The following is a 27384-nucleotide window of genomic DNA, read 5'->3' on the forward strand; positions in this document are numbered from 1 at the left end:
CTCATTAAACATTCTTGAATTTTTTTCTTTCACTTATGCTGAGTGACAAACACTGAACCATGAAAACATAAGCAAAAGCCGGTAGCAAAAAGACCCCAGATGTCTCTCTCGCAACTCACGCATGCGCAGGACGCTCGGGTAAATACGAGAAATAAGCTGTAGTTTCAATAGAACTTAGCCAACATTTCAAAGACTTTATTCACAGAAGAAGCAACTGGCTCAAAAGTGGTGCACTAAACTTTATAGAGATCGGTTCCTCAGCAATTACTTTTCCATACGCTTCTTCCGGTTATTTGGCCATGCAAGTGAAAAATGGCCTGATTTGTTAGGACGTGCTCAGCGAACATTTTTGCGATTCCGTAGAGCGTTCACGTGTGAAGACTATTTCAAGCGGTGGCTTGTAGAGCAGTCGCCATTGTTTTTCTCTTTTTAATTGCCAAGAGCGCGAAAGCTTCAGCGCCTCAATCAAGCACGCAAGCAGAGAACCCCTGTCTCGGGTGCAGTAGTCAAAAATCACTGGACCAGTAGAACGTGATGCCTATATATGTGTTCAGCGTGCCACTTACATCAGCCGCTGAATCTTCAGCAGCTTTTACTAGAAAGCCGGCGGGAAGGCCCGGAGTGATAGTCTGGGCATCGTCAAATTCGCAATATTTTTAATTCTTACTAGAGATAGTGGTGAATACCGATTACCTGTTCATTCACTGCCTAAAAATTGACTGTATGCTGTACTTCATTTCACTTTCTTTTGCGACTAAACAATTCAGGTTGCACTTCAATCAATCAAGTTTTATTTTCGCCGTAGTCGATACATTGTTATAGCGGAAATAGGGGGCCAGAGAAAAAAACTGCATCTGTGCAGCTTGACTAATTGACGTAATTTTAAAGAGGCATCAAACGTATTTTATTCCGCTCAAACTTAACTCACATTTTTTTTTCTTTTGGCTCAATGCTTGCTAACGTATATTTGTGCGTTTCTATAACGCGTGGAGCGCTTTTGGCATATGGCAAAGTGCCGTGTAGCTATAGGGTACAATGGAAGTAGATATAGGAATAATAATAATAATAAAAAAAGTCTAATTTGAAATCCTGAACCTGCACACTTTTAATCTGGTCACAGAGTGCCGTCGGGGCAAAGTGCAGCGCCGAGCATAAAAGGGCACGGAAAAGAGTATGAAGCAAATATGTGTCAGATGTAGGCAGTTCTGAACTTAATTACTGCACCTTTAAAGGAAAATATTTGCGGGAGAACGCTATAGATAGACATCGTCTTGGAACCTCCTTTCCGAGAGAGGCAACTTAAGCCAAGGGTTTTCAATCCAACGTTCGAAGAACTGGAGATGCAGTGGAGCAATGAACTCTTTATTACAAAATGTTTTTAACATTAACGGCAAGTTTAAGTTGGACGAAGGTCCCTCGTTCTTGCCGAGGAAATGTAGCGCACGGCCTAGTACTCTTCGGGCTCGTCGACGAGCTCGTTTGAGTCCATGGCAACCTCCTCGTAGTCCTTCTCGAGGGCGGCCATGTCTTCACGGGCCTCTGAGAACTCTCCCTCCTCCATGCCTTCGCCCACGTACCAGTGGACGAAGGCCCGCTTGGCGTACATCAGGTCGAACTTGTGGTCCAGTCGGCCCCAGGCCTCGGCGATGGCTGTCGTGTTGGACAACATGCAGACGGCACGCTGAACCTTGGCCGTGTCTCCGCCGGGCACCTCGGTAGGCGGCTTGTAGTTGATGCCCACCTTGAACCCTGTGGGACACCAGTCCACGAACTGGATGCTGCGCTTGTTTCTGATGGCCGCAATGGCGGCGTTGACGTCTTTAGGCACCACGTCGCCGCGATACAGCATACAGCACGCCATGTACTTGCCGTTGCGCGGATCGCACTTGACCATTTGGTTTGCCGGCTCAAAACATGCGTTGGTGATATCGGCCACGCTGAGTTGCTCATGGTGGGCCTTTTCGGCGGAGATGACGGGAGCGTAGGTCACCAGCGGGAAGTGGATCCTGCGTCCAGGAAAGGTAAGCGAATTTGCACCAATATGCTGCTATATTATTTAAAAAAATCACCGACAATTACGATAATTCCTAATGCGAAATTTGAGTGCAGCTATATACGTGTTCTCATTTCGCGATATATTAACGCAAACAATTTATGAGGGACATGTAGCAGAGTCGGCAGTCGTCGAACATCTGATCTGCGGGTTGTTGCGACTCGAATCGTCAGGGCACATTCTTTGGTTGTTTTCATCGAGGCAGCCCCTTTCATGAGCGTCGCCCAGACGGCGACAGTGCCCGACACCGACGGGGACGGGCAAACGAGCGCGCCAAATCGGCAGTGCGCATCCTTTGGGGGCTTCCCCCGATGTCGCCCCCTTCATCAGCGGCCGCCTATCTGGCGACGCGGCCCGACACCGGCTGTGACGCGATGATAAAAACGCTCACTTAGAAGCGACCACAACCGCCACCCTTCGTGGAAGCGGGGACCAGCACGAAGGTCACTCTCCCGACCCTGGCAAGATGACCGTCACGAAGAGCAAGAAACCAAGTAGACGACTTTCGTGGAAGGAGTGTGAACTCCCTGTTTCCAGACTGCCTCGTCCTTACTTCGAAGGTTGTGTATCAGGCGGAGTTCTGTGGACAATACGACCCCTCCGATTGGCCGCACTAAGGCCAGCGAATTTCCTTGTGCAGAGAACTAGCGAAGACAACTGCTGTATAAGCGGGCACATTTGGTTCATTGGATGTGTCCTGACGTGTTCCGATATGTGCTCAGACATGTCTCAGCTGCGACATTCAAAGTGCTCCCCCATGGAGTGGGCTTCCACATCTGGAGCCACTCTTAATATGTAGAATAAACCTTTTTATTTCGCTCTTACTCCCGGACGACTGATCCCTATGGCTCGAGGATCACCGGCGTAAAGCGCTACCCCGAGTCCCAACAGGGTCAAGCGCGTCGGCTTTTATACATGACTCGAATGTTCCAGCGTAATCGCTGGTGCCGCTTGGCTTCCAGAAAGTACCACACTATTCGCGTTGTGCATAAAAACAATTGTGAACGAGACAAAATTAAGCAGGCCGAACAAGCGCGAGCAGACGTTAGTACGCATCGAGCGGGTCCGCATGAAACCAGTTTCCCGCGCAGCACGTCACTGAAGAGGCCTCTCATTGGTCTCATCTGCCACTCCACGTTCGCTCTTTCATCTTTCGCTGTTGTGCTCGTTTGCTCGGTTACTCCGCCGACGCTCGCCGCTGCAGGAATGGGCCATTAAGAGCTGAGCTATAAAATGTGGGGAGGGGGGGCAGGCTAGTGTGGATTTTGGCGGAACGTATTTCATGCTGAAGATCGGACATCAGGTTGATGAGACGAATTAAAGGCATCGTATTGTATGGATCGTTGCATGCATGCACAGTGTTCTATACGAGTTAACGTGTGGAATGCTAGGTTGGAAAACATCTGAGGTGCCAGTGACTGTCGGACAGACATGGAACACACCTAGGATAAGGCACCAAGTTGGTCTGGAACTCCGTCAAGTCGACGTTGAGCGAACCATCAAAGCGGAGGGAAGCCGTGATGGACGAGACGACCTGACTGATGAGCCGGTTCAGGTGTGGGTATGAGGGCCGTTCGATGTCCAAATTGCGCCGGCAGATATCGTAGATGGCCTCGTTGTCAACCATGAAGGCGCAGTCCGAGTGCTCCAAGTTTGCGTGCGTGGTGAATACAGCGTTGTAGGGTTCGACAACAGCAGTTGAGACCTGCGCATGTTCAATATCGGCGTGTTGCAGTCGAAATGGCATTGCCGTGTTAGGAATGCCGCTACAAAGGCAGTGGATTCTGCGCACAAAGCGAATAAAAAGTGGCAGTAACTTGCTGCTGTTAAGTAAACCTAATACTGACCACCACAGAAGTCCGATGTTCTGTTGCCGTCCTAAGTACCATGTGCAACTAGCCCAAAAGTAAACGTGAACCTCGCAGCATGTTCGTAATTAGCGTGTACTTCAGCTGTGTCATGTGCTAACCACTGGCGTTGTGAACAAGCACGAGTGTGCGTGCATACAGTCGCCCAATTGCGTTTAAGCTAATTCATAGCGATGATACCTTTCGTTCGATGGTGTTCGCTACCCCAGAGAGCAGATATCTGCGTCTTTATAACTATGCTCAAACAGCGCAACTGATACAAGTACAGAGAAACAGCAAAAAAAAAAAAAAAATAATAATGATACAGAAATGGCAAGAACTGTCTACGAATGCGTAAGCATTCTTTCGTACGGCTACTATACTGCCTTTTTGCTTCCTTATTGAGTTAGCTTATGCATGTCTTCCCATCGCTACCAATCTTCTATTACACTGTTATAACGATTACATGTGTTAACTTGACCAATTATGCATTTAATTTGTAGATGCAAAGCGCCACGGGACGGACAGATATTGCGGGCGTACTCGCCAAAGAATGAATACGCATAAAAGCCCATTTGTTTCTATGTATGTCATTGTGTTAGTCGCGCTGTTTGAGCACAGTTCAAAAGATAAACCAACTAGCCCTCACCAAGATGTTACTATCATGTGCGTCCTTAAGTTAACTGAAGAGGCTTTCCTAGACTGGTTGCTAACATTTCCAAAATCTGCGCATGTCCAAAAAGGAATACTGCTTTAGCGACGGCCTTCTGCCCGATCATGCACAAAAATCTATGGGAATATTAGAAAATGAAAATACAAATTCTGCCGACTTGTTAAACTGCAGCACGTTTGCCACTCCTGGGATGTTAACAAAACGCTTATCAGGTCTATTGACTGGGCACCATTTGTAAAGGTTGTTAAAGAAAGCACACCTGGGGTGCTGGGTAGACCGAGAACTGGAGCTTGGACTTTTTCCCGTAGTCGACCGAAAGGCGCTCCATAAGAAGCGAGGTGAACCCGGAGCCGGTACCGCCCCCTAGGCTGTGGAATACGAGGAAGCCCTGTAGACCCGAGCACTGATCGGCCAACTTCCGGATGCGGTCAAGCACTACGTCGATGATCTCCTTGCCGATCGTGTAATGGCCACGCGCGTAGTTGTTGGCAGCGTCCTCTTTGCCAGTAATTAATTGCTCCGAGTGGAAGAGCTGCCGGTAGGCGCCAGAGCGCACCTCGTCAACAACGGTGGACTCCAGATCAACGAACACGGCGCGCGGGACATAACGGCCGGCGCCGGTTTCGGCAAAAAAAGTGTCGAATGAATCGTCGATACCGCCGGCCTGCTTGTCGCTGGGCATCTGGCCATCCTGCTGGATGCCATGTTCGAGGCAGTAGAGCTCCCAGCAGGCGTTTCCGATCTGCACGCCCCCCTGGCCGATGTGGAGGCTGATGCATTCTCTCTGCGAAATAAAAACAGCGAACACATTAAGAGGCAGCATGAGCACGAGGAAGGAAGAATAAATTGATTAATGAACCGTTATATTGTCTGCACGGTGTTAATGACATCGAAGTCTACCAACTTGACGTAAGCATACCGTCTATTGGTTCCATGAAAAGGCACGGAGGGGCAACAAACTTTATGGGGCTTAGGCCTCCAAAGCAACAGTGGGGCTGACAGCTGACGCCGTAGTATGAGGCTCCGAATTAATTTTCACCACCCGGATTTTTGTCAAGGTGCCCCCCAAACCACTGTACGCGATCGTTTCCGCATTCTGCCTTCATCGGCATGCTCTGCCACGGTGACTGGGGAGACGAAACCGTGACCTCGGGCCCAGGCTGCCCAGCTCCGGAAAAGTTGCGCACAGATCACGTATAACGTGCCGATTTGCAGTTTGGTGGTTCATGCGTGGAATGAAGAAAAAAGAAAACTCGTTACGGGAGCTGCTAAGACGTGACCGGCGAAAGCCTCTTTTGCACTGTAGTCGGACGATGCTTGCGAACTCTTGCGATCGACTCATGAAGAATTAACGGCGCGATGCCGTCACGTCGCTATGTGCATGCACTGAGAGAGTACAGTTTTTTTTTTTTTTTTTTTGTTCACTTTGCGCCTAGGGACTCGTACTTTGGAAGGATTCGTTCTCGGGTTGTATTCAGTTATTCGCGCCGCTGAGTAAACGATCTCCTCGGGTGCAGGGGACGGCTGCGTAAGAGCCAACTACAAGAAGAACGACAAAGGGTAATCGACAGAAACGAATCCGACAGAAGCTGGCTGGAGTCTCCTTACCGGGCCGGAACCGGCTCGTCGAGCTCATGTGAACACCATCGGGCAACGATCAGTTGACCCAGCCCGACCATTGCAGTGCGCATGTGTACCCGGGTGGTTCTGGCCAGCCAGCGCTGAGAATTGCACAGAACCATAATCGTCAGTTTGTAAAGCGAATAACCTCTCCGGCTATTGCGGCCGTGTTTTTTTTTTTTTTTTTTTTAAGAGCGCAGGGCCCGTACCTGCGGCAAGCGTCGCGGCGGCGGAAAACGAGCGAACGCGCACAGCGGAAGCGGTGAAAGCGAATGTGGATCGCAGCGGAGCAAGGAGGAAAGCGGAGAGGAGAGTGCGGCGACAATGGCCATGAGATGGTGCCAGAGTAGCGTGCGTCGTCTGGTAGATTTGTCGTAGGCGGCTGCTGGCCCACGCGTCACCCACGCGCTGGCAGCCACTCGCGATCTCCAGATACAGCTGTATCTGGAGATTTGCTGTATCCGGAGAATTGAGCATCAGGGAGTATCGTAATCGTCAGTGAATTTCGTTGTGTTCCGACTCGGCATGGAAAACGTTCACTCGGGCCATTCGCTTACATCGTCGATAGTTCCTGCACAACTCACGTGCCCGCACCGGGAATGGTATCAGGCCAAGTTAAAGACAAGCACTGCATTCTGATTCATTAATGTTAGGAACGCTGAAAAGAGGCGCTGCAGACTGCTGTGAAAATCAATCGAATGCGCGCTGACGTCTCGTCGCGACGCTCACTCGTCAGGAGACAAACGTAGCATATACGACGCTTGCCATGGGCACGAGACGATTATGTCGCGTTTCACCTTCAGCCTGCAACGCCGCGACAGCATCGTTAGTGACCGGGCGCGGCGGTGGTGACGAACCATGGACACTGCTCATTAGAGCTGTGCTCAGCAATTCAAACGCGATAATCGCATGGAACAAAAAGCGCAAGCCCCGATCAGTAAGCGCCACGTTATCGCGGGGGGGGGGGGGGGGGGGGGGGGGCAAATGCAGTGAACATACGTCACAAAGGCTCGCTTTTAAGTGTAAACCCCATGCAAGCGATATTGCGCGCGACGGCGACAAGCGACGCGATAGAGATGGCTGTCGCGGCCGCACGTCCCCTACGGGTCGTACCCCACACGATAGGGATGGTAATATCGATGAACGATTAATCGATTAATCGACTAAAAGTACGCCGCAAAACGATTAATCGTCATCGATGTGTACCTTTAATTTAATCGGTTTAATCGATTAAAGCAGTTCGATTAATCGTTTTCCAGACAGTGACTAAAGTGGCGTGAAAATTTTGAAATCGTACTGTAGAATGCGGAGTACGAGCAACGACCGCGCGGCTGCGAAGACCGAGAGCGACTGTCGACTGTTTTCCCGAGTCATGTCGAGCTGGCCAAGCGCTTCCCCGCTTTACGCGCACGTCACACAGGCTGCCTGGGGCCCGGAGAGAGGCCGCCCCCGTGGAGGAAGAAATAAGCTAGGTGAGAGCATTACGTGAGGCAGCTAGTCTTGGCAAGCGAACTCACCGTCAAGCGATTTCCTTCGCTTTTTACTTCGCAGTAGGGTCAACACGTAAGCCTGAGTGACAACGTATTGGCCGATAATGCTTAGTTCGCAGCAGTTTCAAATCAGTGCGCACCCGTTCAGCTGCGCTGCTGCCCTGCACCCGGCAGCATTAAACCTACCGCGCGCTCTGATGTGGCGATCACGTGTTGCGCCATTACTTCTTGATGTCAGTCGTGCTGCGATGTTCTCTTCTAATTATTCCTTCCTCCATGCCCACCCTCCTCAGTAAGCGCCATTTTTAACATACAGGGTGTTCATTTTTAAGTTTTACGGAATTTTTAGAAATCGCCTGTGGCAGGTAGCATAATTTTACCATTGAGCTGGGTTATTCGATGAGGCGCAAATTCGCACGAGAAATCGAAACACATATTCAACTAATTAACAAAAAATTACTGATTAACTTCTTAGTTAATTACTTTACGACACATAACAATTTACGAATTGTAGCCGGTGATGTTGTCAGGCGTACCCACTTGCAATGAATTTCCAGAATGACACCAGTTTGGAGATATGCGCCATCATACTCGCCGTAAAAATGCACTGTTGTTCCACTTAATTTTTTACCAAAATGCATTGAAGCACAACAGTAACTGTAACGTCCATGTATTTCGTCCCACACTTTGAGAAATAGTATCTCGAAACTGGTGTCATCCTGGAAATTCATTTCAAGTAGATTCGTCTTGCAAACTCACCGGCTACAATTCGTAAATTGCGATATGTGTCATAAAGTAATTAACCAAGAAGTTCATTAGTCAATTTTTGTTAATTGGTTGAATATGTCTTTCGATTGCTCGTGCTACTAATGTCCACCGCTCAATGATAAAAATTATGCTACCTGCCACAGGCGATTTTTAAAAATTCCGTAGTAGTTGTCACGTAGTAGTTACGATGAAGAAAACAGTCGCAAAACTGTGAATGACGAAACGGACTTTTTATTGGGCGAGCCTGTGCCCACAAAAGCAAGTTTCACTCGAAGCACAACGATAGCGGCGAACACAATCGGCGATCGTCGAAATCTGATCAGCGGCGAAGCGCGTCGGCTTTTATACATGAGTTATCGAAGGTTCCAGAGTAATCTCTGGTACCCGCGTGTCTTCCAGAAGGTACTAGACAATTGGCGCCGCTCATACAATCAGATTACATAAGCGTCGGTGACAACTGACAACCGATAGAAGCATCGATAACGTTTTAGAAAATTCCGATATATGCAGGCGCTTCCTGCGCCGAGCGATAACGTTTAAGGTGGCGGTTCGGCAGCACCAGCCCCCCGTTTTGAGTACCTTTGGAGCAACCGCGGTGGCTCTTCTACTTAGGATATAAAGTTGTGGTATATACCATAAAAAAAGCTGAATTCTTGTATATTCTAACTATAGATAGTATTAAGAAATTGATTAATGTGATTTAGAAATAAATGTTCAAGAACAAGCATGAGATGCATGGTTTTTGCGAACTGTGTCTCAGTTGTGACCATATTTAGAAGAAATTACCGCATTTACTGCATTGCGGCTTGCTCTGTAGCTTTAGGATATATTTATTTCCTAGACGCAGCAAAACAATGTTAAATTTTTACTTTTTGGATAATTTGCTTTTGAAGTTTGTCAAAATATCGCAACTTCTGTTGTAAACAGCCCTGCAACTACACGCTCAAGGAAGCTAAGTTTTGGACAAATTAGAGATCAAGCAATTTCCAATTGGGAAACAAAATTTCATTTATGTACCTTCCTTGGCTTTCCTAATAATGCGACCGAAATTAAGCAATATTTAGAATTCTGGTCCTACTTTTGCCCATTTTTGCGGAAAGGTACTAAAGCTACGAAGGTGCGGTGTAAAACTAATAAAGGTACATGAATGAAATTTGGCGTCCTACATGGAAATTCCTTGAACTCTAATTGTCCAAAATTTAGCTTTCTAGAGCATGTAGTGGCCGGGCTGTTTACAACAGAAGTTGCGATATTTGGCAACCTTCAAAAGCAAATTATCCAAAAAGTAAAAATTCAACATTATTTTGCTGCGTCTAGGAAATAGATAAATATGTCCTAAAGCTACAGAGCAAGCCGCAATGCAATAAATGCGGTAGTTTCTTCTAAATATGGTCACAATTGAGACACATTTCGCAAAAACCATGTATATCATGCTTGATCTTGAACATTTATTTCTAAATCACATTATTCAATTTCTTTATAATATAAATAGTTGTAATCTACAAGAATTAGGCTTTTTTATGGCATATACGACAACTTTATATCCCAAGTAGAAGAGCCACCACGGTTGCTCCAAAAGTACTCGAAACGGGGGGCTGGTGGCGCCGGACCGCCACCTTAACATTTGTTAGCTGGTGAAAAGCGGTCACCGGGGAAAGATAAACAAGTACACGTGTCAATATGAACTCTGTATATTGCTTATTCCTTCACTAGTCACTAGTGGCAATTATAGTTGACCTCTAACAAATTAAACATTACTCTTTATCAAAATTTATACGCTTGTATGTCTTATCCTGGTTCCACCTTTCAAGCGTTAAAATATAGGTACTTACGTGAATAGATAACTGTGTTTCAGCCTTTTTAAAGCGCCCGAAAAAAAAGTCGATTAATCGATTAATCGACGAAAAACCCCGCATCGAAATCGATTAATCGATGATACGCTAAAGCGACGAACGATTAATCGTTAATCGATTAAAACATTTAATCGACCATCCCTACCACACGAGCGACCACTTTGAGCGAAGTCTCCCAGCGTGTTGCCGGCGATGGCAGGAAATACGAGCCGGAACTGGCGTGACGCATGCTCTAATGGAAGTTGACTTGTGCTGTACAAAGAAGCATAAAGAATTGCAGAAGGAATTGCAATAGGTTTTTTTTTCTTTTTTTTATTCTTGCACGTATCAAAATTCAGTCATTTGCTCGTTTCGTGCGACAACCGGTAGTGTCACTGTTGTGCATTCTTGTACGGCTTCGCGCTTTGGCTAGTCGCTCATAGCATTTCCGGGCGACTACTAGATTTCCAAGAGTGAGCGAGCGAGTGAGTCATTCACTCACTCACGGCCCGTTTCGTCGCCCGAAGCCGTCGCTCTCATGGGGTTTCCACTTTATAGAGAACCACGGTGCTTCTGGTCGGTGTACTCAACGCTCACGGGTGAAAAAAAAAAAAAAAACGGTAGCCATGCGCTCCAAATATCACATTTGAATAGCTGAGCAATCAACAAACTAAAAAAAAAATAAAAATACGCCTACAATTTATCTTGTGAAAGTGGATGTAGAGCGAAGCTGCTGCCGACGTTAGAGCAGCACTACCACCACAAGCTACGTACAGGGTCGTCCACTCTTAGGGTGAACACGGCTCAGCGTGGCCGCGCAGGCGCACAGGGGCCTAGGGGAGGTGCTTCGCGTCGTCTGCTACAGCGCCCCACCCTTGCTTAGCTGTGAAATACAGTTCACTAAACGCAGGCGTTCGAGCACCCGAGGCGGCGGCGGCGAGGGAAAGCGCGTTTCACTAACTAAAGCATTTCCCGGCTGCTTTTACCTACAGCTTGTTCACAGCCTGCTTAGTCAATATGCATAAACAGAAACAAGCTTGTCAGCACATAAACGACTTAGCATTTTTTTTTTTTTTTTTGAAGTGATGAGGGTAAAAGAAGAAAGCTATTTTTTGCGCGCTCTTTAACAGGATGGGGCCATTTTATTTTACTGCCACAGCTGTTGGTGCAGTGCATCCGGACGAACACATCAGGAGCGCTTTTCATGATTGGGCTCACGACGTGATCACTGATGAGCCTAGTGCGCCATCTCACGCTTCTCTTAATGCTATAACGAATTTGGTTAATTGACTTAAGAAAATGACCAACACCCGCCATAAATTTCACAGGACGTTAGAGAACGATTGTTCAATCATGCATGTATATTTGATCATGTTTGTCATCGATTCTACCATTAAGGAGGGCAAAAAGAGTACTTTGACAGTAACTAAGCAGTGACATCCGCTGCTCCGCGGCTGTCTTATTGCAGTGTAATGTCGCTCGCAGGTGTGCGTGGATCGCTTTACGCGATGCACAAAACTGCTCTGTTCGGTATAGCAACTGATTGATTTGGCAGTAATTTTACGGCCCACTTTCATTTGCTACATCCAATAAAATATACAAAAATTTTTATTGTTACACTTTATGTAAAATTGCGAAAGCAGTGCCGGTTCATTGTGGCATACCTGACGCAGGAAGTCGCATTCTCATTTAGAGGAATCATCAATCAATCCTGTGATAACATTGATAAGGTAATGTAAAATAGGTGGCGTGGGCGTTTATAGAATTACATTATATATATATATATATATATATATATATATATATATATATATATATATATATATATATATATATATTGTGGGGATGCGCGACTCTCACGCGTCCCCTGATGTTTTCCCCGCATGTCTCCTGTAGTCCGGCTTCTCCGCGTGGCTAAGCCCGGCAGCGGTCGTGGTGGTTGCGGCGCATTGCGGGAGATGGCGCGAGTGTCGCGATGCTAGCGCCGCCGAACGGCGGGGTGACTTGGGAGAGCAAGGTCGAGGGCGCTTGCTCTTTGGGTTGGGATCGGTGAGCGACGCGGTCGTCCCGCGCGTGTGTGCGCCGATCCACGCTTCGCGAGACATCTCGCGTGGCTCGGAGCGGGGCACCGGTATGGACGAACACGGATCGTTCGAGCGCGCCACCGTTCGCGTGACTGTACACGTGAACGACTAGGCGATGGTGTCATAGCATGGGGCGAACGTATTCGCTCGCTATCGGGTCGCGGTGAGTCGGACTTCCTTGATTTGTCGCGCGCCCATGTGAATGTTCTATTGGTAGTAATTCGGCTAGTGTGCATTAGTGTATGAAAGATGCAATAAATGCCCTTTTGATTGTTTGCACTACTGTGTTGTCGTTCCTTTGTCCCAAGAGCACATGTGAGACCCCACAATATATATCCTTGGAGTTAATGCACGAATCATGAAAATGCTGTTTCTGTTCATTTTCAATAGTTGGTTGGAGTTGAAAATTTATAATCGACCTGCGTGTTTTGTAGCTTACATTACGTCTTGCCAGGTAATTAAGTCGTTTCTCGCTTCCAGTTCATTTCACCTCTTCATCGGAAAAAGTTTTATGCATATTTGCAATAACATTTATTAATTTTGTGGGGTATACGTCCCGAAGCGACCTATGGTCTCTGCGTTACGCCATAGAGGTGGGCACTGGGTAAATTTGGCGAGCATGATGTCTTGATTTATCTCTTTTTTTTCCGAGGTGTGTGTGTGTGTGTGTGTGGGGGGGGGGGGGGGGGGCTAGGCTGAGTGGGTAAAATACCGCCTAAGGAAGGCTGGCCGCGGACAAGCCAAGCAGTTGCCGTCGTGGGGAAGTCGCCGGCTCGGTGGTCGGCAAATGGGCTGGTCATTTACAAAATCCAAGCGCGGCCCGACCCAGACGGGGCCATTTACTTATTAACTGACCATGGGCGTCAGCCCGAACTACCGCCGAGCTCTTTTTTTTTTTTTTTTTTGCTTGAGTTATGCTAACCTCTTATCTGCGTACGATGCTGATACGCTACTTGCTGCCAACGACTGATCAACTAAGTAGCTGGTCGCTCATAAATGCAAGATTATGGGGTGGTTCGTTAAAGCGAAAGACCTGAAAAGCGCTCCTGATGCAACGAAACGGCAAGTTGGGCCAGTTGGTTGGAATTCATCACAAGGATTGTAACAGCGCAAACAAGACACGGACAAAAGTTGTCGATTTTCCTTCCTTTTGTCCGTGTCTTGTTTGCGCTGTTACGATCCTTACGACGCTCCTGATGTGTTCGTCCTGATGCACTGCACCAACCGCTGTGGCAGTAAAATGAAACGGCCCCACGCTGTTAAAGAGCGCGCAAAAAATAGCTTTGTTCTTTTACCCTCATCACTTATAAAAAAATATGCCAAGTCGTTTATGGGCTGACAAGCTTGTTTCTGTTTATGCATATTGACTAAGCAGGTTGTTAACAACCTGTAGGCAAAAGCAGCCGGAAAATGCTTCAGTTAGTGAAACGCGCTTTCCATCGACGCCGCCGCCTCGGGTGCTCGGTCGCCCGCATTCGGTCGCCTGAGTATCAACGTCGAATATCTCAGCAACCTTCGGTTTACAGATGACATTTTCCTATTCAGCAACAATGGAGACGAATTACAGCAAATGATTGAGGAGCTTAATCGAGAAAGTAAGAATTGGGTTGAAGATGAATATGCAGAAGACAAAGATAATGTTCAATAGCCTGGCAAGGGAACAAGAATTCAGGATCGCCAGTCAGCCTCTAGAGTCTGTAAAGGAGTACGTTTATCTAGGTCATTTACTCACAGGGGACCCTGATCACGAGAAAGAAATTTACAGAAGAATAAAATTGGGTTGGAGTGCATACGGCAGGCATTGCCAAATCCTGACAGGGAGCTTACCACTGTCGTTGAAAAGAAAAGTGTACAATCATTGCATTATACAGGTGCTAACATATGGGGCAGAAACTTGGAGGTTAACAAAGAAGCTCGAGAACAAGTTAAGGACCGCACAAAGAGCGATGGAACGAAAAATGTTAGGAGTAACGTTAAGAGACAGGAAGAGAGCGGTGTGGATCAGATAGCAAACGGGGATAGCCGATATTCTAGTTGACATTAAGAGGAAAAAATGGAGCTGGGCAGGCCATGTAATGCGTAGGATGGATAACCGGTGGACCATTAGGGTTACAGAATGGATACCAAGAGAAGGGAAGCGCAGTCGAGGTCGGCAGAAAACCAGATGGGGTGATGAAGTTAGAAAATTTGCAGGCGCAAGTTGGAATACGCTAGCGCAAGACAGGGGTAATTGGAGATCACAGGGAAAGGCCTTCGTCCTGCAATGGACGTGTAAATATAGGCTGATTATTTCCCAGCAAAGCCAGAGCGGCGCGCTGCCACGCTGTAGCAGACTACGCGAAGCACCTTCCCTAGGCCCCTGTGCGCCTGCGCCGCTTCACTTTGATGCGCCGCCGCGCCGGCCGGACTGGCGCTCTGCAGAGCCCATCGATAAAACCCCCATATATAAAAAAGTAGCGTCACGCTTTGAAGAATGCCGCCGCCTCCTCGCACACCCTGTCCGAGGCCGACGCCGCGTCGGTATTGGCCTAATGGCATCACGTGGACCGTCGCGCCGCTGGGCGCGTTTGTTTACGATCACGCTCCATCGCCATTTTCGCCCGAGAAGCGTCTACCGACTCTACCGACTGGCGAGGAGCACAACGATAGCGGAGAACACAGTCGGCGATCGTCGAATCTGATCGGCGGCGAAAGATAAACAAGTGCACGTGTTTCAAGCGGTGTAGGCGGCGCAACGGTCGAAAAAAGAGCGCAAAAGAGGAGAAACGAGGAGGAGGGAAGGCGGAGGAGGAGAGTGTCGCTACTCTTTATTGACGCTTTTCGCGGCGATCCCGTGGGCGCTGCCATGTTTGATCACGTGGTGACGCGTCCATTGCTTGCCTCAACTGCCTTCGTTGCCTCCTTGTTTACAATGGAAGTGTATGACGCCGGCGCGGCTTAGAAAACCTCTGTTTTCGGAGATATCGTAGACGATGACTAGGTGGACGACACGAAGCTTTGATCACAGCTTCAGAGAACACGCAAAAGCGCTTTCGGAGCTGATTAAGCTATGTCCAAACGGCGCAAGCAGCGCATATGGTGCTTGTTCTAAAAACGGGGCTAAATATGTATTCCAAACTATCCAAGCTTTCCGATTATGAATTCAGTCAGGATTAGTGTGTTTTGCATTTTGTTCTTTAATCGGCAAACATTTTGAAGCAGTGGCTTGTCAGTTTCGGACTCAGTGAAGTTCCTCGGTGCGGCCACTATGTGATAATTTTCTGCCTAATCGCTCGCGGGTGTACTCAGTTCCGATAGATGTGTTCTTGCTGCGCACAAGGCTTGAAACGTTGCTGTTTCGTACTTTGTAATAGCTTGTAGCAAAGATGTATTACTGCTAGTAACTCGCTTACTATTGTGGGCCGTCACGAAACATTCAGCTTCGACCATTCGTGCGCCATAAGTGTAGTCCGTCATTTATTGTGCGTATACAGTGCGCATATATTCAAGTGTGCTCCCATTAACTTATTCTTGATACGTCGGCGATAGAGTGGGCGTAAGTTTTCCTCCCATTTGGGACAGATGTGTATAGATAACGTGCGCGAAACCTACGACAGGAAGCGGCGCTACTCCCTTTGTCATTGTTTAATGAGTGGTACTCACTCTTGCCGACGTTCTGGGGATGAAGCCCTTTCTTTGAAGGTTAGCGATACAAGGCTGGCGGATGAGCAAATGTCTGCATCCTCGAGGAAAGCCGTACATCACGAAGTGCCGGTAACACGTTCGGACTGTTGCAGCAGCGGTCCACGAACTTGGCCTCACAGATTCATTCTATTCCTTAACATGCCAGTCACTATTTTTGCAGCCGACTACTGCACACGTCTTCAATCCACATGATGCAATCTAGCATGATTGGAGCACAGTGTGTTAGCGAAAACTCAGTTGCATTTCCGACAGCTGATCGCACAGAAGCAAGGTAGAAGCGGTAATGGTTTCGTGTTCGTGTGCGGTCGCTGAGGAGAGGTATGGCGCGCCGCCGTGAGCGCCATCTCGTTTCTCTAAATCAAACTGCTCGGCGAAAAGGGTCAATATATAGGGGCTTTACCCATCGAGGCACTCTACCCGGTCACGCTGAGCCGTGTTCACCCTAAAAGTGGACGACCCTGTACGTCACGCGCGCACGCGCGCACGTGTGTGGAAGTGAAGCATACATGCCGATTCCTCTTGACCCTCCGCCAAGCGCGAGTGCCTTATTGAACAAATTTAGTTTTTCGAAGTAAATTGCGTCAGATAATTCGTAAAGTACGCCTTCCACACAAGCTACAGACATGGTAGCTGCGGATTGTAATTCGAATATACGAGAATAACGGCATCTTCACGTGACGATATGGTCTGATGACGTCATCAAGTGAAACGTGACGTCACGCGATGACGTCTTCGCGAAGTGATGATGTCACCTGATGAAGTCATGTGATGCCACTTGGAGAAGCAGCACACTGTGCGCTTCCAGCTTATTCTTGGCCCTGTCTCCGGGATGGGCCCACATTTTTGTGCGAGCACTGCGCACGCGGACACAAAAAATCGCGACCAACTATAGAGGTGAACAGCTTCGCGGTAAAAGTAAACAAACAAGTTCAGATATTCTGAAACGGTATTGACAGCGTTTTGTCTTATTTTTTTATGTAGAAAAATATACGAGTCAATGTAATACGTGAATGTCCCATGCTTATTGATCTCGCGGGGTGCCAGATGATCCGCCAAACTAATCACCGTGCATTACTCATTAGGGAGCTATGTCCGAAGACAGCCGATAATAGCGCGCTAATTATGATGAAGTTGGTAACTAGTACTTGGCAGATGGCCTAAAAGAGACTTGTGTCGAAGGATATGAACCTTTAGGTAATAAAGCAGTGAATACTTTATCGATTAACCATGCACCTTGATACTACTCACGTCGCAGGCAATGAAAAGAAACAAGCGCCGTGGTGGCTCAGTCGGTTTCGCGTTCCGCTGCTCTACTAAGCCCGAGGTCGCGGGATCGAATCAGTGGCCGCATTTCGATGGGGACGAAATGCAAAGACGCCCATCTACCGTGCATTGAGTGCACGTTAAAGAACCCCGGGTGGTCATAATTAATCCGGAGTCCCCCACTACGTCGCAGGTCATAATCGTATCATGGAGAAAAAGTCAACAAGAGGGGACACTCGAAATACGTCACGCTACAATTCACATCAGCCGATAGCTGCCGCGAGCGTCGGAAAAAAAGAATGTGAAATGAAGTTAACAACATTCTTTTTTTTTATTCTTTCCTGCTGAAACTAGAAAGCTTTGCGTATAAATGAACTTTTACTTCGCGACTTATTACAGGCCAATGACGCGACAGATGCATGCTACATGCGCCAGACACTCCACCGAAGCGTGCGAGGATGGCTGCGCGTGTACGTGAGCGCTCGCCTGTTCGGCGACCCGTCTGTCTTTCCTTTATTATTTTTTTTAATGTAGCCTGGTTTCTTCGGCTACCGGCGTATTATTACGTTCCTTCTGCACTAGGACATGACACCACTGCACTATTGGACTACGGCAAGGTGAGAAATTTTGTTTCACAGTCTCCGACGCAATAGGCTTACGGCACGGGACCGAGACTTATGACGCAGTTAGCGAAAAACAGCTCCGCCGTCCTGGCGCAGTTAATTTAAGTTAATGAATCGTGTTTGAACATCTTTCCGACGCTTCCTAGGTGATTACTGCAACTTATTTCAGTACTGTTGAGGCACACGGGTCGCACAGGGCGCTGTGACGCGTTTAGTGAGAACTAAATCGGCTGTGGTACGTAGTGCAGTGCATCTTATTAGGAGAACTTTGTGCCGCTTTCTCTAACGCCAGACATTACTGAAAAGTAATTTCGCTACTTTTGGGGGTACTTTTGAGGCACGCTGGCCGCACAGGGCGCTGTGACGCAGTTAGCGATAAGCAACTCGGCCGTGGTGACATATATATTTTGGCGTATAATGAATCTTAGTGGGACAAGTGTGTGGCGTTTTTTTGTGTCTCCATATACCTGGCTAACCTCCTTGTCTTTCTTTACCTTTCTTTCTGTCTTTCGGTACTCAGGGTTGTCGAAAACGCGATGACCGATTGCCAAGAGTGATAACATTGGAGTGTTGTTTGCGCCGGCAGAACGCGCACAAAAGATAACGCCGAGGAACATATCAGAATCTTGTAATTGGAAAATTCCGTCTTCTAAAGGATTAAAAAGAGGCTTTGCACCCACGCATTCGTCTTGAGTGCGAGTAGAAGGCATTCTGCGAGCGTCTAGCATGGTCTGGTTGGGAGCCTCTGTTGCGTTTATCTCTGTGTATACGTAGCGTACCATCGAGTCGCCCGAGACCAAGTTTCGGAAACACGAAGTGGCCCGTGTACTTGTGCTATCAAAATGCAGGAAATAATGCGCGGGATAGGGAGGAATGCTTCGAAATCAGATGTTGGCACATTTAATGGTATTGTTTGGGATGAGTCCGGTATTTTCTACACCATGTATGTAAAAGCGAATTGCTTTTGTTTGTAATGCTGCCATTCACCGCCTTGCAAAAATACCAAAATGACAAAGGCTTGTAATTAACTTTTTTTTCAGCTGATGCCGTCCGGTGGAGCTTCGTACGGGAACTACTGCTTACTTGGGGCCACACCGTTGGATGAATGCACAAAAAACCCGGAACCAGCATACATTTCCTCATTTCACAGGGCGTCTTGCGTCTACTTTGCGAAATTGCACGACACACAGTTTCTATGGGGCTTGAAAAGATCGTTCGCAATCAGTTTTACCAAATAATAAACCGACTCCGCACAAGAACCGCGCGCGGTTGAGGAAAAAAGGCGCAGCCGGCGCGTCCAGCTAGCGTTCAAAACGCGCGCGCCCGAAACCATGGTTCAGGTTTTCACATCAGCTGCTTGGTGCGTTACAGTCAATTCGGCTGCTGGGCTCTATAGAAGTGTCCACTCTTGGTGAATTTCTTTCTCTTTATCATGTCGTGGTTTTGGCACGTAAACGCCCTAGGAAAAAAGAAAACATGTCGAAGGAACACTGCTCGATTTGGATATATTGCGACACGACCACTACTCGAAGCGGCAACGAAAGGGGTATATAGTATACAGTCATTGTCGTAATGGTCGAACATCAGCACTACGCGCAAGCGTGCGTACTATACCGCGCAAGATACAAGATCTGAAGGCCTACGGTGTGTGGTCATCCGACCTCAGACAACCGAATACCGCAGGTCTTATAATTGTATCTTGCACTGTTTTTTTTTTTTAATCAGTTTTTTCGCTGAACAGCTTGGCTAACACTGGCTGAGGAGGTAGAGTACTACGCATGATGCGCGCAGTCAAAGGTCAAAGACAACGCTGGCGAGGCCGCGATTTCAATCCGAAATAAGTAAACTAATACCCGGCAAAGCGAGTTCGCGTTCACAGGTGCGTGCGATCAGTGCAAAACGCAACCTGCCGGCGAAAACATAGCTGCGCTGGCGCAGAGTGCAGATAGAAGTGTACGTCTCGGTTTGGATCGCGACAGAGCCGGGAACTGAGATGGACAAGGTTCAGACTCGCAGGACTAGGCGGGCGAAGCGGACCTTTTTCGCGTTGAAATTGAAAGTTGTTCTCACGCTCAGAATCAATCCCCGCAGACGGCGGCTGTGACTATAGTTAACCGGAAAAGGAAACCATGACTCACGCGCAGAATGACAGCAGTGCCTAACTTTCCGAAGTCGAATTAGTGCTAGCGGTAATAAGGCGCATTGCTCGAAAATTTCACCATGTCTGCCTCCTTTAGGCCAGGGAAATGAAGCAGGGATATAGGGCCTAAAAATAAAAGAGAGGTAAATCACGCTACCAGGTATCCCGCGCTGAAAAAAAAAAATAACGGAGATTTCTCACGGCAGTGTACACAGATCCGAAGCCCACCCCGATCAGAAAACAATCGTGCCACAGCGACGGCTCACCATGTCTGGTCGGTTCTTGCGCTGCACTAAACTACGAGCGGCACCACAAATACTCCCCTTTATAGACGCGACAGCCCACTGTCACGTGGTGGGGGGCGGCACAAACGGGCTCCGGGGCGGAATCTCTTGGCTAGTTTCGCCTTGTAGCAGATATATATGTACAAAAAAGAAAGAAGAGAAAGATAGCAAGAAAAAGAAAGAAAAAAAATGCTTCAGGATCTCTTGTGTATATATCTACCTCCGCGTTTTTTTTCTACTGCGTATTCATCTAAGGAAGGCTGCAAACGAAAAAGTTAAAACAGCATTCTCTTTCCTTTGATTTCTCGCCATCAATCACTGTGTCAAGAAAACGCGGCAGTATACTTGCACGTGGGTCAGCGGTATTGCGGCGTTATCAAATTTGTTTTTCAATGCGAAATAATTATATTGACACGTGTACTTGTTTATCTTTGATGACCGCCTTCACTGGCTAACAAACGTTAAACGTTATCGTGCAGCGCAAGATGCGCGTAGGCGCCTAAATGATCTAAAACTTGCGCGAATGTTATCGTTTGATTCTTTGTGCTGTGTATGTCCTCGCCGAACCTTGTATAATCAGACTGCATGTGCGACACGAATTGTGTAGTAGTTTCTGGAAACCACGCGGGCACCAGCGATTACACTGGAACTTTCGACGAGGGATCTATAAAAGCCGACGCGTTTGACCCGCTGATCAGATTTCGACGATCGCCGACTGCGCTCGCCGCAATCGTTGTGCTTTGACAGTATCACTTGCTTTTGTGGGCACAGGTTCGCCCAATAAAAATCAAAGCCCCTTTCTTAAAGGAAGATGGTTGAACGCGAAGCTTTCGGCCATGCAAACTGAATCAAAGTCCAAAGCCAACGACCATGCCAAGAAATGCCAACCCAAGAAATGCTGAGCGCCCCGATGCGATGCATGTGTGATTTGATTGCTTGTTTAGGATTGTATTTTTTGAACGTTGAAATTGAATGAAGACACATTTCGTTAAGTTGCATATCCTTTATTTTAATCATGTAGCCGTTGATTACACGCACACACTCACACTTTCACGGGCTGCATGCATGCCGTTGCCGATACCCGGGATCGGCCTTACGGGCACGATCGCGGCAGCCTCTTCTTCTGCCGTGCGCTGCACCCGCAGCCTACCCTGTGTGACGGCCGGGAATGCATTGTGTGACGCGCGTAACGCAATGCAGATATATACAGTTCGTCTGGGTAGCGTGGCGTTGCAGTTCCCATTGTTCTTATCGGTACAGCTGCGAACGTAAACTGTAGTGTTCTACGATTGTATGCGCAGATGAACAGATTGTTCTATTGTGTGCGCAGATAGTGCCATTATGTAAGTCGGGTTTCCTGTAGTGCGTTTTCGGTGCTCACGGACGAATCAGTGAGACATAGAAAGCTGCGCTTTAAAAGTTAGTTTCATCATTAACAGTTTTGCTGCCGTGTTCTTCGCCGTCACTACTACATGACATCTGGTGGAGGTGCTAGTGCGTTCATGTACCGAACACCCCCGCAAAGCCGCAATACAAGCCCGGAAACCAAAGATCCATGCGTCGATGGTCCCCGGAGCACAGACTTCTACCTGAAACGACCAGGAAAATCGTGGCCAATGCAGCAACCACAATGGCAGCCCCAGAGTCCCCCATAGGGCTTCAACAACCCAGGGAGCCCCCTACTTTCAGTGGTCACTCAAGAGCAGCCGACGACCGATTCCCGCCTCCCCCACATGTGCGAAGCGCACGAAGGCCTCATGCGCAGGTGGCGGTGTCAAAGGCACAACAAGAAGCTTCGCCGTCGCATCGCGAAACTCGAACGTGACATTGAAGCCCACAGTGCCACGCTCGAACGCCAGTAATGGGGCCAAATTTGCAACAGCCTGAATGGCCAGATGGGCTGTAAGAAAACGTGCCATCATTTGCGACACCTCATTGATCCCAGTAGTTCCAAGTCGGCAGTGCGCAAGCAATTCGAGCTTATAATCCACCAATATCCGGGTACCGACGAAGAGCTACTGGATGAGCTCGCCAACCGGTACATCAATACCTCCCACCAGAATCAGAAGAGCAGCAGCACTAATGCAACAACAACAGTACAACTGCCGCAATACACTGGAAACCGCAACCAAGAACTGGACGCCGACACCTCGGAGGCAGAGGTCGGCGCCGCGCTCCACAAGCTGCGTACAACATCGGCGCCCGTCCCCGATGGTGCGACCAACAACACGCTGCGAAACCTCGATTCAAAGTCGGTAGGGGCCATCACCAAGTACATGAACGAATGCTGGAAATCTGAACAAAAACCTCCGGAATGGAAACACGCCAGAGTCACAGAAACCGGGCAAGAAACCCGACCTCGGAAATCTTCGACCCATATCCCTGACCTCTTGCTTGGGCAAGCTAATGGAACACGTCGTGTTCTGCCGTCTACAAAACAACACGGAAGAGCACAACCTACTTCCCCCCCACTATGCTATAGGTTTCCGAGCTCATCTATCCACCCAGGATGCTCTCATCCAACTGCACCATGATCTCCTAAGACCAGAAAGGTACAAGCACCAAAGCCTTACTCGGCCTAGAACTTCACAAATCATTTGATAACGTGAAGCACACTGCCATAGTAAGCAGCTTGGCCGAGTTGCAACCGGGAGAACGCACGTACAATTACATTTGTGCTTTTCTATCCAACCGTAATGTCGAACTCTCGGTGGGCAATGTACTCTCTGAACCGATCAATCTTGGAGATCGTGGCACTCCTCAAGGAGCTGTTCTATCATCTTTCTCGCATTGAAATCGCTACCATCCAAACTCGACACGATATCCGGCCTGCGACACACTCTCTACGCTGACCACATTACGCTCTGGACGACCACGGGATCCGACGGACAAGTCGAAGAGACCCTGCAGAAGGCAGCCGACACGGTCGTCCAGCATGTGACTGACGTGGGTTTAGAGTGCTCGCAGAGCAAATCGGAGATACTAATACTGCGACCCCCAGACCGGCGCAGAATAAAAACCTCACTACATAACATTAACGTGTACGTCAACAACACTGCAATACCACACGTGGATCATATGAGGGTCCTGGGCCTTTTTGTACAAAAGAATCACCACAACAACACCACCATTGATCGTTTCACCATAGTGGTGAATCAGACGGTCCATTTAATCACCCATGTGAGGGCAGGCAAGCAAGGTATGAAGGAGAAGGAGCTACTCCAAATCATCCACGCCTTTGTCATCTCAAGGCTCACCTACACCCTTCCCTTCCTACATATACTCCAAACTAATAGAGCAAAACTGGATCGCCTCATTCGCAAAGTGTACAAATCGGCGCTGGGGCTCATCCGCACCACCCCTACCAAGCACCTCCTAAGCCTGCATGGGGTTAAACAATACCATGGAAGAGCTTCTAGAAGCACACCGCATGGCGCACATTCACCGACTACAGGGAAGCAAGAAGAGCCGTTGTATCCTGGACCGCATCGGGCACAGACTATCCCAAACGCACAACGATCCTGCCACTATTCGCCCCAACATCAGAAAGAGGTTCATCATCAAGCCACTGCCAAAGAACATGCTGGCAGGTCATCACGACGGCAGGCGAAAAGCAAGAGCTCAAGCCCTGCACAAAACCCACGGGTCCAACTCCGAAGCAGCATACGTAGACGCTGCTCAATATTCTTTGCCAAATAACACGTGCGCAATCAGCGTAATTAGCCTCCCCAAGATCAACAACAACAATGACAACAACGAATTTACGCCCCGAACAACACCAATAAGGACGGCCTGTTCTGTCCGTGCCCTCAACTAGGCGGAGGCAGAAGCGGCGGTCCATTGCCCTCGCTGCAGGGGCCGGATTTACAACTATAATCAGCGACTCAAAGACCGCCTTATCCAACTTTTCATGTGGAATCGTGGCCCCAGCCATGCTACGAATACTGCATCCCCTACTCTCCCCCAAACAACATGATGGTGAAGAATAACCCACCCCAATTGAATTGATATGGGTCCCGGCTCACGCAGGGAACCCGGGGAACGAGGCGGCCCACCAGTGTGTGCTCGAGGATTCGTCAGCCGAGCGGTGGGTCCCGTATCTGACCCAGGAGACCTGGTCAGCGAGCCACTGACCACATACCACGATATTGCCCAACACTACCGCCTCGCAAGACGGACAAAACCCCCACCTCATCCCAAGCTCACCAAGGGACAAGAAGTCACCTGGCGCTGACTCCAAACGCACTCCTTTCCCAACCCACAAATATACGCACACTTTTACCCTGACTTGACAGACCCACACTGCTCATTATGCGGGTCCATAGCCTCCTTAAATCATATTCTCTGGGACTGCGGGGAAGATCCCCCCCCCCCTCCCCACCAGATCTCCTGGCCGCGCCCTCGCCTGAAGCATGGGAAGCGATACTTATGAATCCGAACCTGGAGGTTCAACTGGAGGTTCACCACCTATTTTGTCTGTCTAAAACAGGTGCCCTGCCAAGTGTCTCCGCACCTTACGCTCTCTCCCCCTTCCTCTCCTTTGTTACGACGGACCTTTTAAAAGCGGCACACCGCCACCTCCGAAGAATACCCCCTGAAGAAGGAGCCGAATTGGTTCCGAAACGTCGGGCTAGTAAATTTCCTTATTTGGTTGGAGTCAATCTCTAAGTCTTAATCAATTTTCCCAACCAGACAGGTAATTCTGTCGAAATGTTTAGGTTCAACCGACATCTGGCACTACAATCTTCGACGATGCTACTTGCAATCCCAGCCCGGCGACCGTGTTTGGATTTGGACCCCGATACGCCGACGAGGACTCAGTGAGAAACTATTGCGACCCTACTTCGGACTCTACAAGATCATTCGACGAATCGGCGCACTGGACTATGAGGTCGTGCCAGACGGCATTTCGCAATAACAGCGGCGCTGCTCACATCCTGAAATAGTCCATGTTGTGCGCCTTAAGCCGTTCTACCAGTTCTAACGAACTTTGGGACTATGTCTCTTTGTTGTTTTGGTGAAGCTGATGTTGCGGTCTAAACACACCGTACAACCTAAAACGCTTTTTAACAGGCGATCGCTAACTATGTGCGCTTCAACGAGAGCTGTGGGCCACACTAGCCAATCAACAACGGGAACCAGTTTTTTCACTCGGGAAACAAAGAAGGGCGCTCCCATTTTCCTCGCTGCGATCATTTCATTAAAGGGGTGTCGTGCACGGGAGGATTAGCACGAACAATCGACAAAACACGCAGCCGGTTTTCGTTCTTGACTAACGCGGACCGTTGCTTTAGCAAACCACAGAGTTGGCAAAAATGAGTATAGAATTGCGAGTGCTCCTAACGAGTGCACACGCGTACCTAGTACCACAGACAGACGTCATAGATCGGGCTCAATTGCGATCGAAGATGTCCCATGCGTAATACCGCTATAACCCGCTCAAAGCAAGCTGTCTTGAAAACAGCCAACCAGTTACAACAACCTCCTCCTTGAAAGCAGGCTTTTCCGCACAGTGCCACATTTTGAGGAGAAGCCTACTTCAATCACTCCCTTCAGTTTACAGGCTAGAGTATATAAAATCCAAATATTTTTTAGCACAAGAACACCACCACGCAAATTGCAGTCGTAGTTGCAGCGACAAACAAATTCGCATCAACCAGCATCGAACCTGGGACCTCTCGGTTCGAAACCCGGCGCTCAAACGAGTCCGCCTTCGGGACATCCGACACGTGAGCAGACTGCAGGCGTTCTTTCCGTTTCGTTTTATCCTGTCCATTTTTTCCTTCTTTTTGGGGGGACCTCCTTTACATTTCTTTACCAAATAATTCGGCAATCAATTCCACCCTGCTAGCGCTGGATGACGTTGCCCCTCGCGCCTTCTAAAGAAGCGCGCACGCCACCTTTTTGCGATGTTCACTATTTTTCCACAGCGTGAGCTGTTGAGAGCTCATGCATCTGATTTGTCGCGTCCGCCTAATTTCCCTCTGTCCGGGTTTCGATGCGCACAGACTATTTTCAAAGATACCACACAGGCTCGTGAATAGGCGTAGCGCGTTGAAACTTTGTATGGCGTATAACGCATGTCTATCGGCCACGCTGGAACTCTAGCACAGTTACGGCCTGGTCTAGCCCCGCGTTGGGCGAATTGTTTTTATCCGTCGCAGTGGCTCAGTCAGCTAAGGCGTTGCGCTGCTGAGCACGAAATCGCGGGATCGAATCCCGGCCGCGGCGGCCACATTTCGATGGAGGCGAAATGCAAAAACGCCCGTGTGCTTGCGTTGTGGTGCACTTTAAAGAACCCCAGGTGGTCAAAATTAATCCGGAGCCCTCCGCTACGGCGTGACTCATAATCAGAACTGATTTTGGCACGTAAAACCCGAGAAAGAAAAAGAAGAAAAAGGCCTGGTCTAGTGCCGCGTTAGCTCTCCTCCGCCGCAACAGACGCGGGGGCGCTGAGCATGAACCCCAGGTTTGAAGTAGGACTCGGTCGTTCGCCGGCGCACGACACGGTACTACATACAGCTTTAGAAAGGCGTTCTATTTTGTTTGTCTCCGAATAAATCATGATTAGAGTGTGCGTGACATGTTCGAATAGGATGAAACCTACAAATGTGAAGAGCAACAACGAAACACGAATTTTATCCAGCCGACTTACTGAAGCAAAAGGCAGGAAGTATATACGACGGTTCAACGTCTCTGATGGCTCGATTAGTACTTGGAAATACGTAAACGTTAGTCTCGAGCGGTTTGTGTTATGCATCACTCGTTGAAACACGTTACTATATTTTGTTCTTGTGAAATTGAATAGCACAATTTTAGCGAACTTTTCCCTTATTATATTCACCTTGTGCTTTTCGTGGCTGCTTGTATACGCTGGCCATAAAAAGGAAGCTTTAGCTCGGGCCCAACTCTGATTCCGCCTATTCAAATACATGTAAAACGCAGAAACGCTTCTATCAGATATTCACTGGACCGACTTTAATTAAATTTGTTGCATTTGAGAGAGAACGTTAACTTTTAGTG

General features: G+C 48.4%; 1 protein-coding gene across 1 annotated transcript; it reads right to left on the reverse strand.

Moving 5' to 3' along the window:
* Positions 1-366: 366 nt before the first annotated feature.
* Positions 367-20470, reverse strand: LOC119431520 (tubulin alpha chain). Its single transcript, XM_037699005.2, has 4 exons — positions 20344-20470; positions 4833-5357; positions 3496-3758; positions 367-2006 (listed from the first exon to the last, which is right to left on the reverse strand). Exons 1-4 carry the CDS (start codon positions 20344-20346, stop codon positions 1448-1450), a joined length of 1350 nt encoding a protein of 449 aa, XP_037554933.1. The 5' UTR covers positions 20347-20470; the 3' UTR covers positions 367-1447.
* Positions 20471-27384: the final 6914 nt, after the last annotated feature.

Source organism: Dermacentor silvarum, chromosome 1 (assembly GCF_013339745.2).
Source record: "Dermacentor silvarum isolate Dsil-2018 chromosome 1, BIME_Dsil_1.4, whole genome shotgun sequence".
NCBI classification, from domain to species: domain Eukaryota; kingdom Metazoa; phylum Arthropoda; class Arachnida; order Ixodida; family Ixodidae; genus Dermacentor; species Dermacentor silvarum.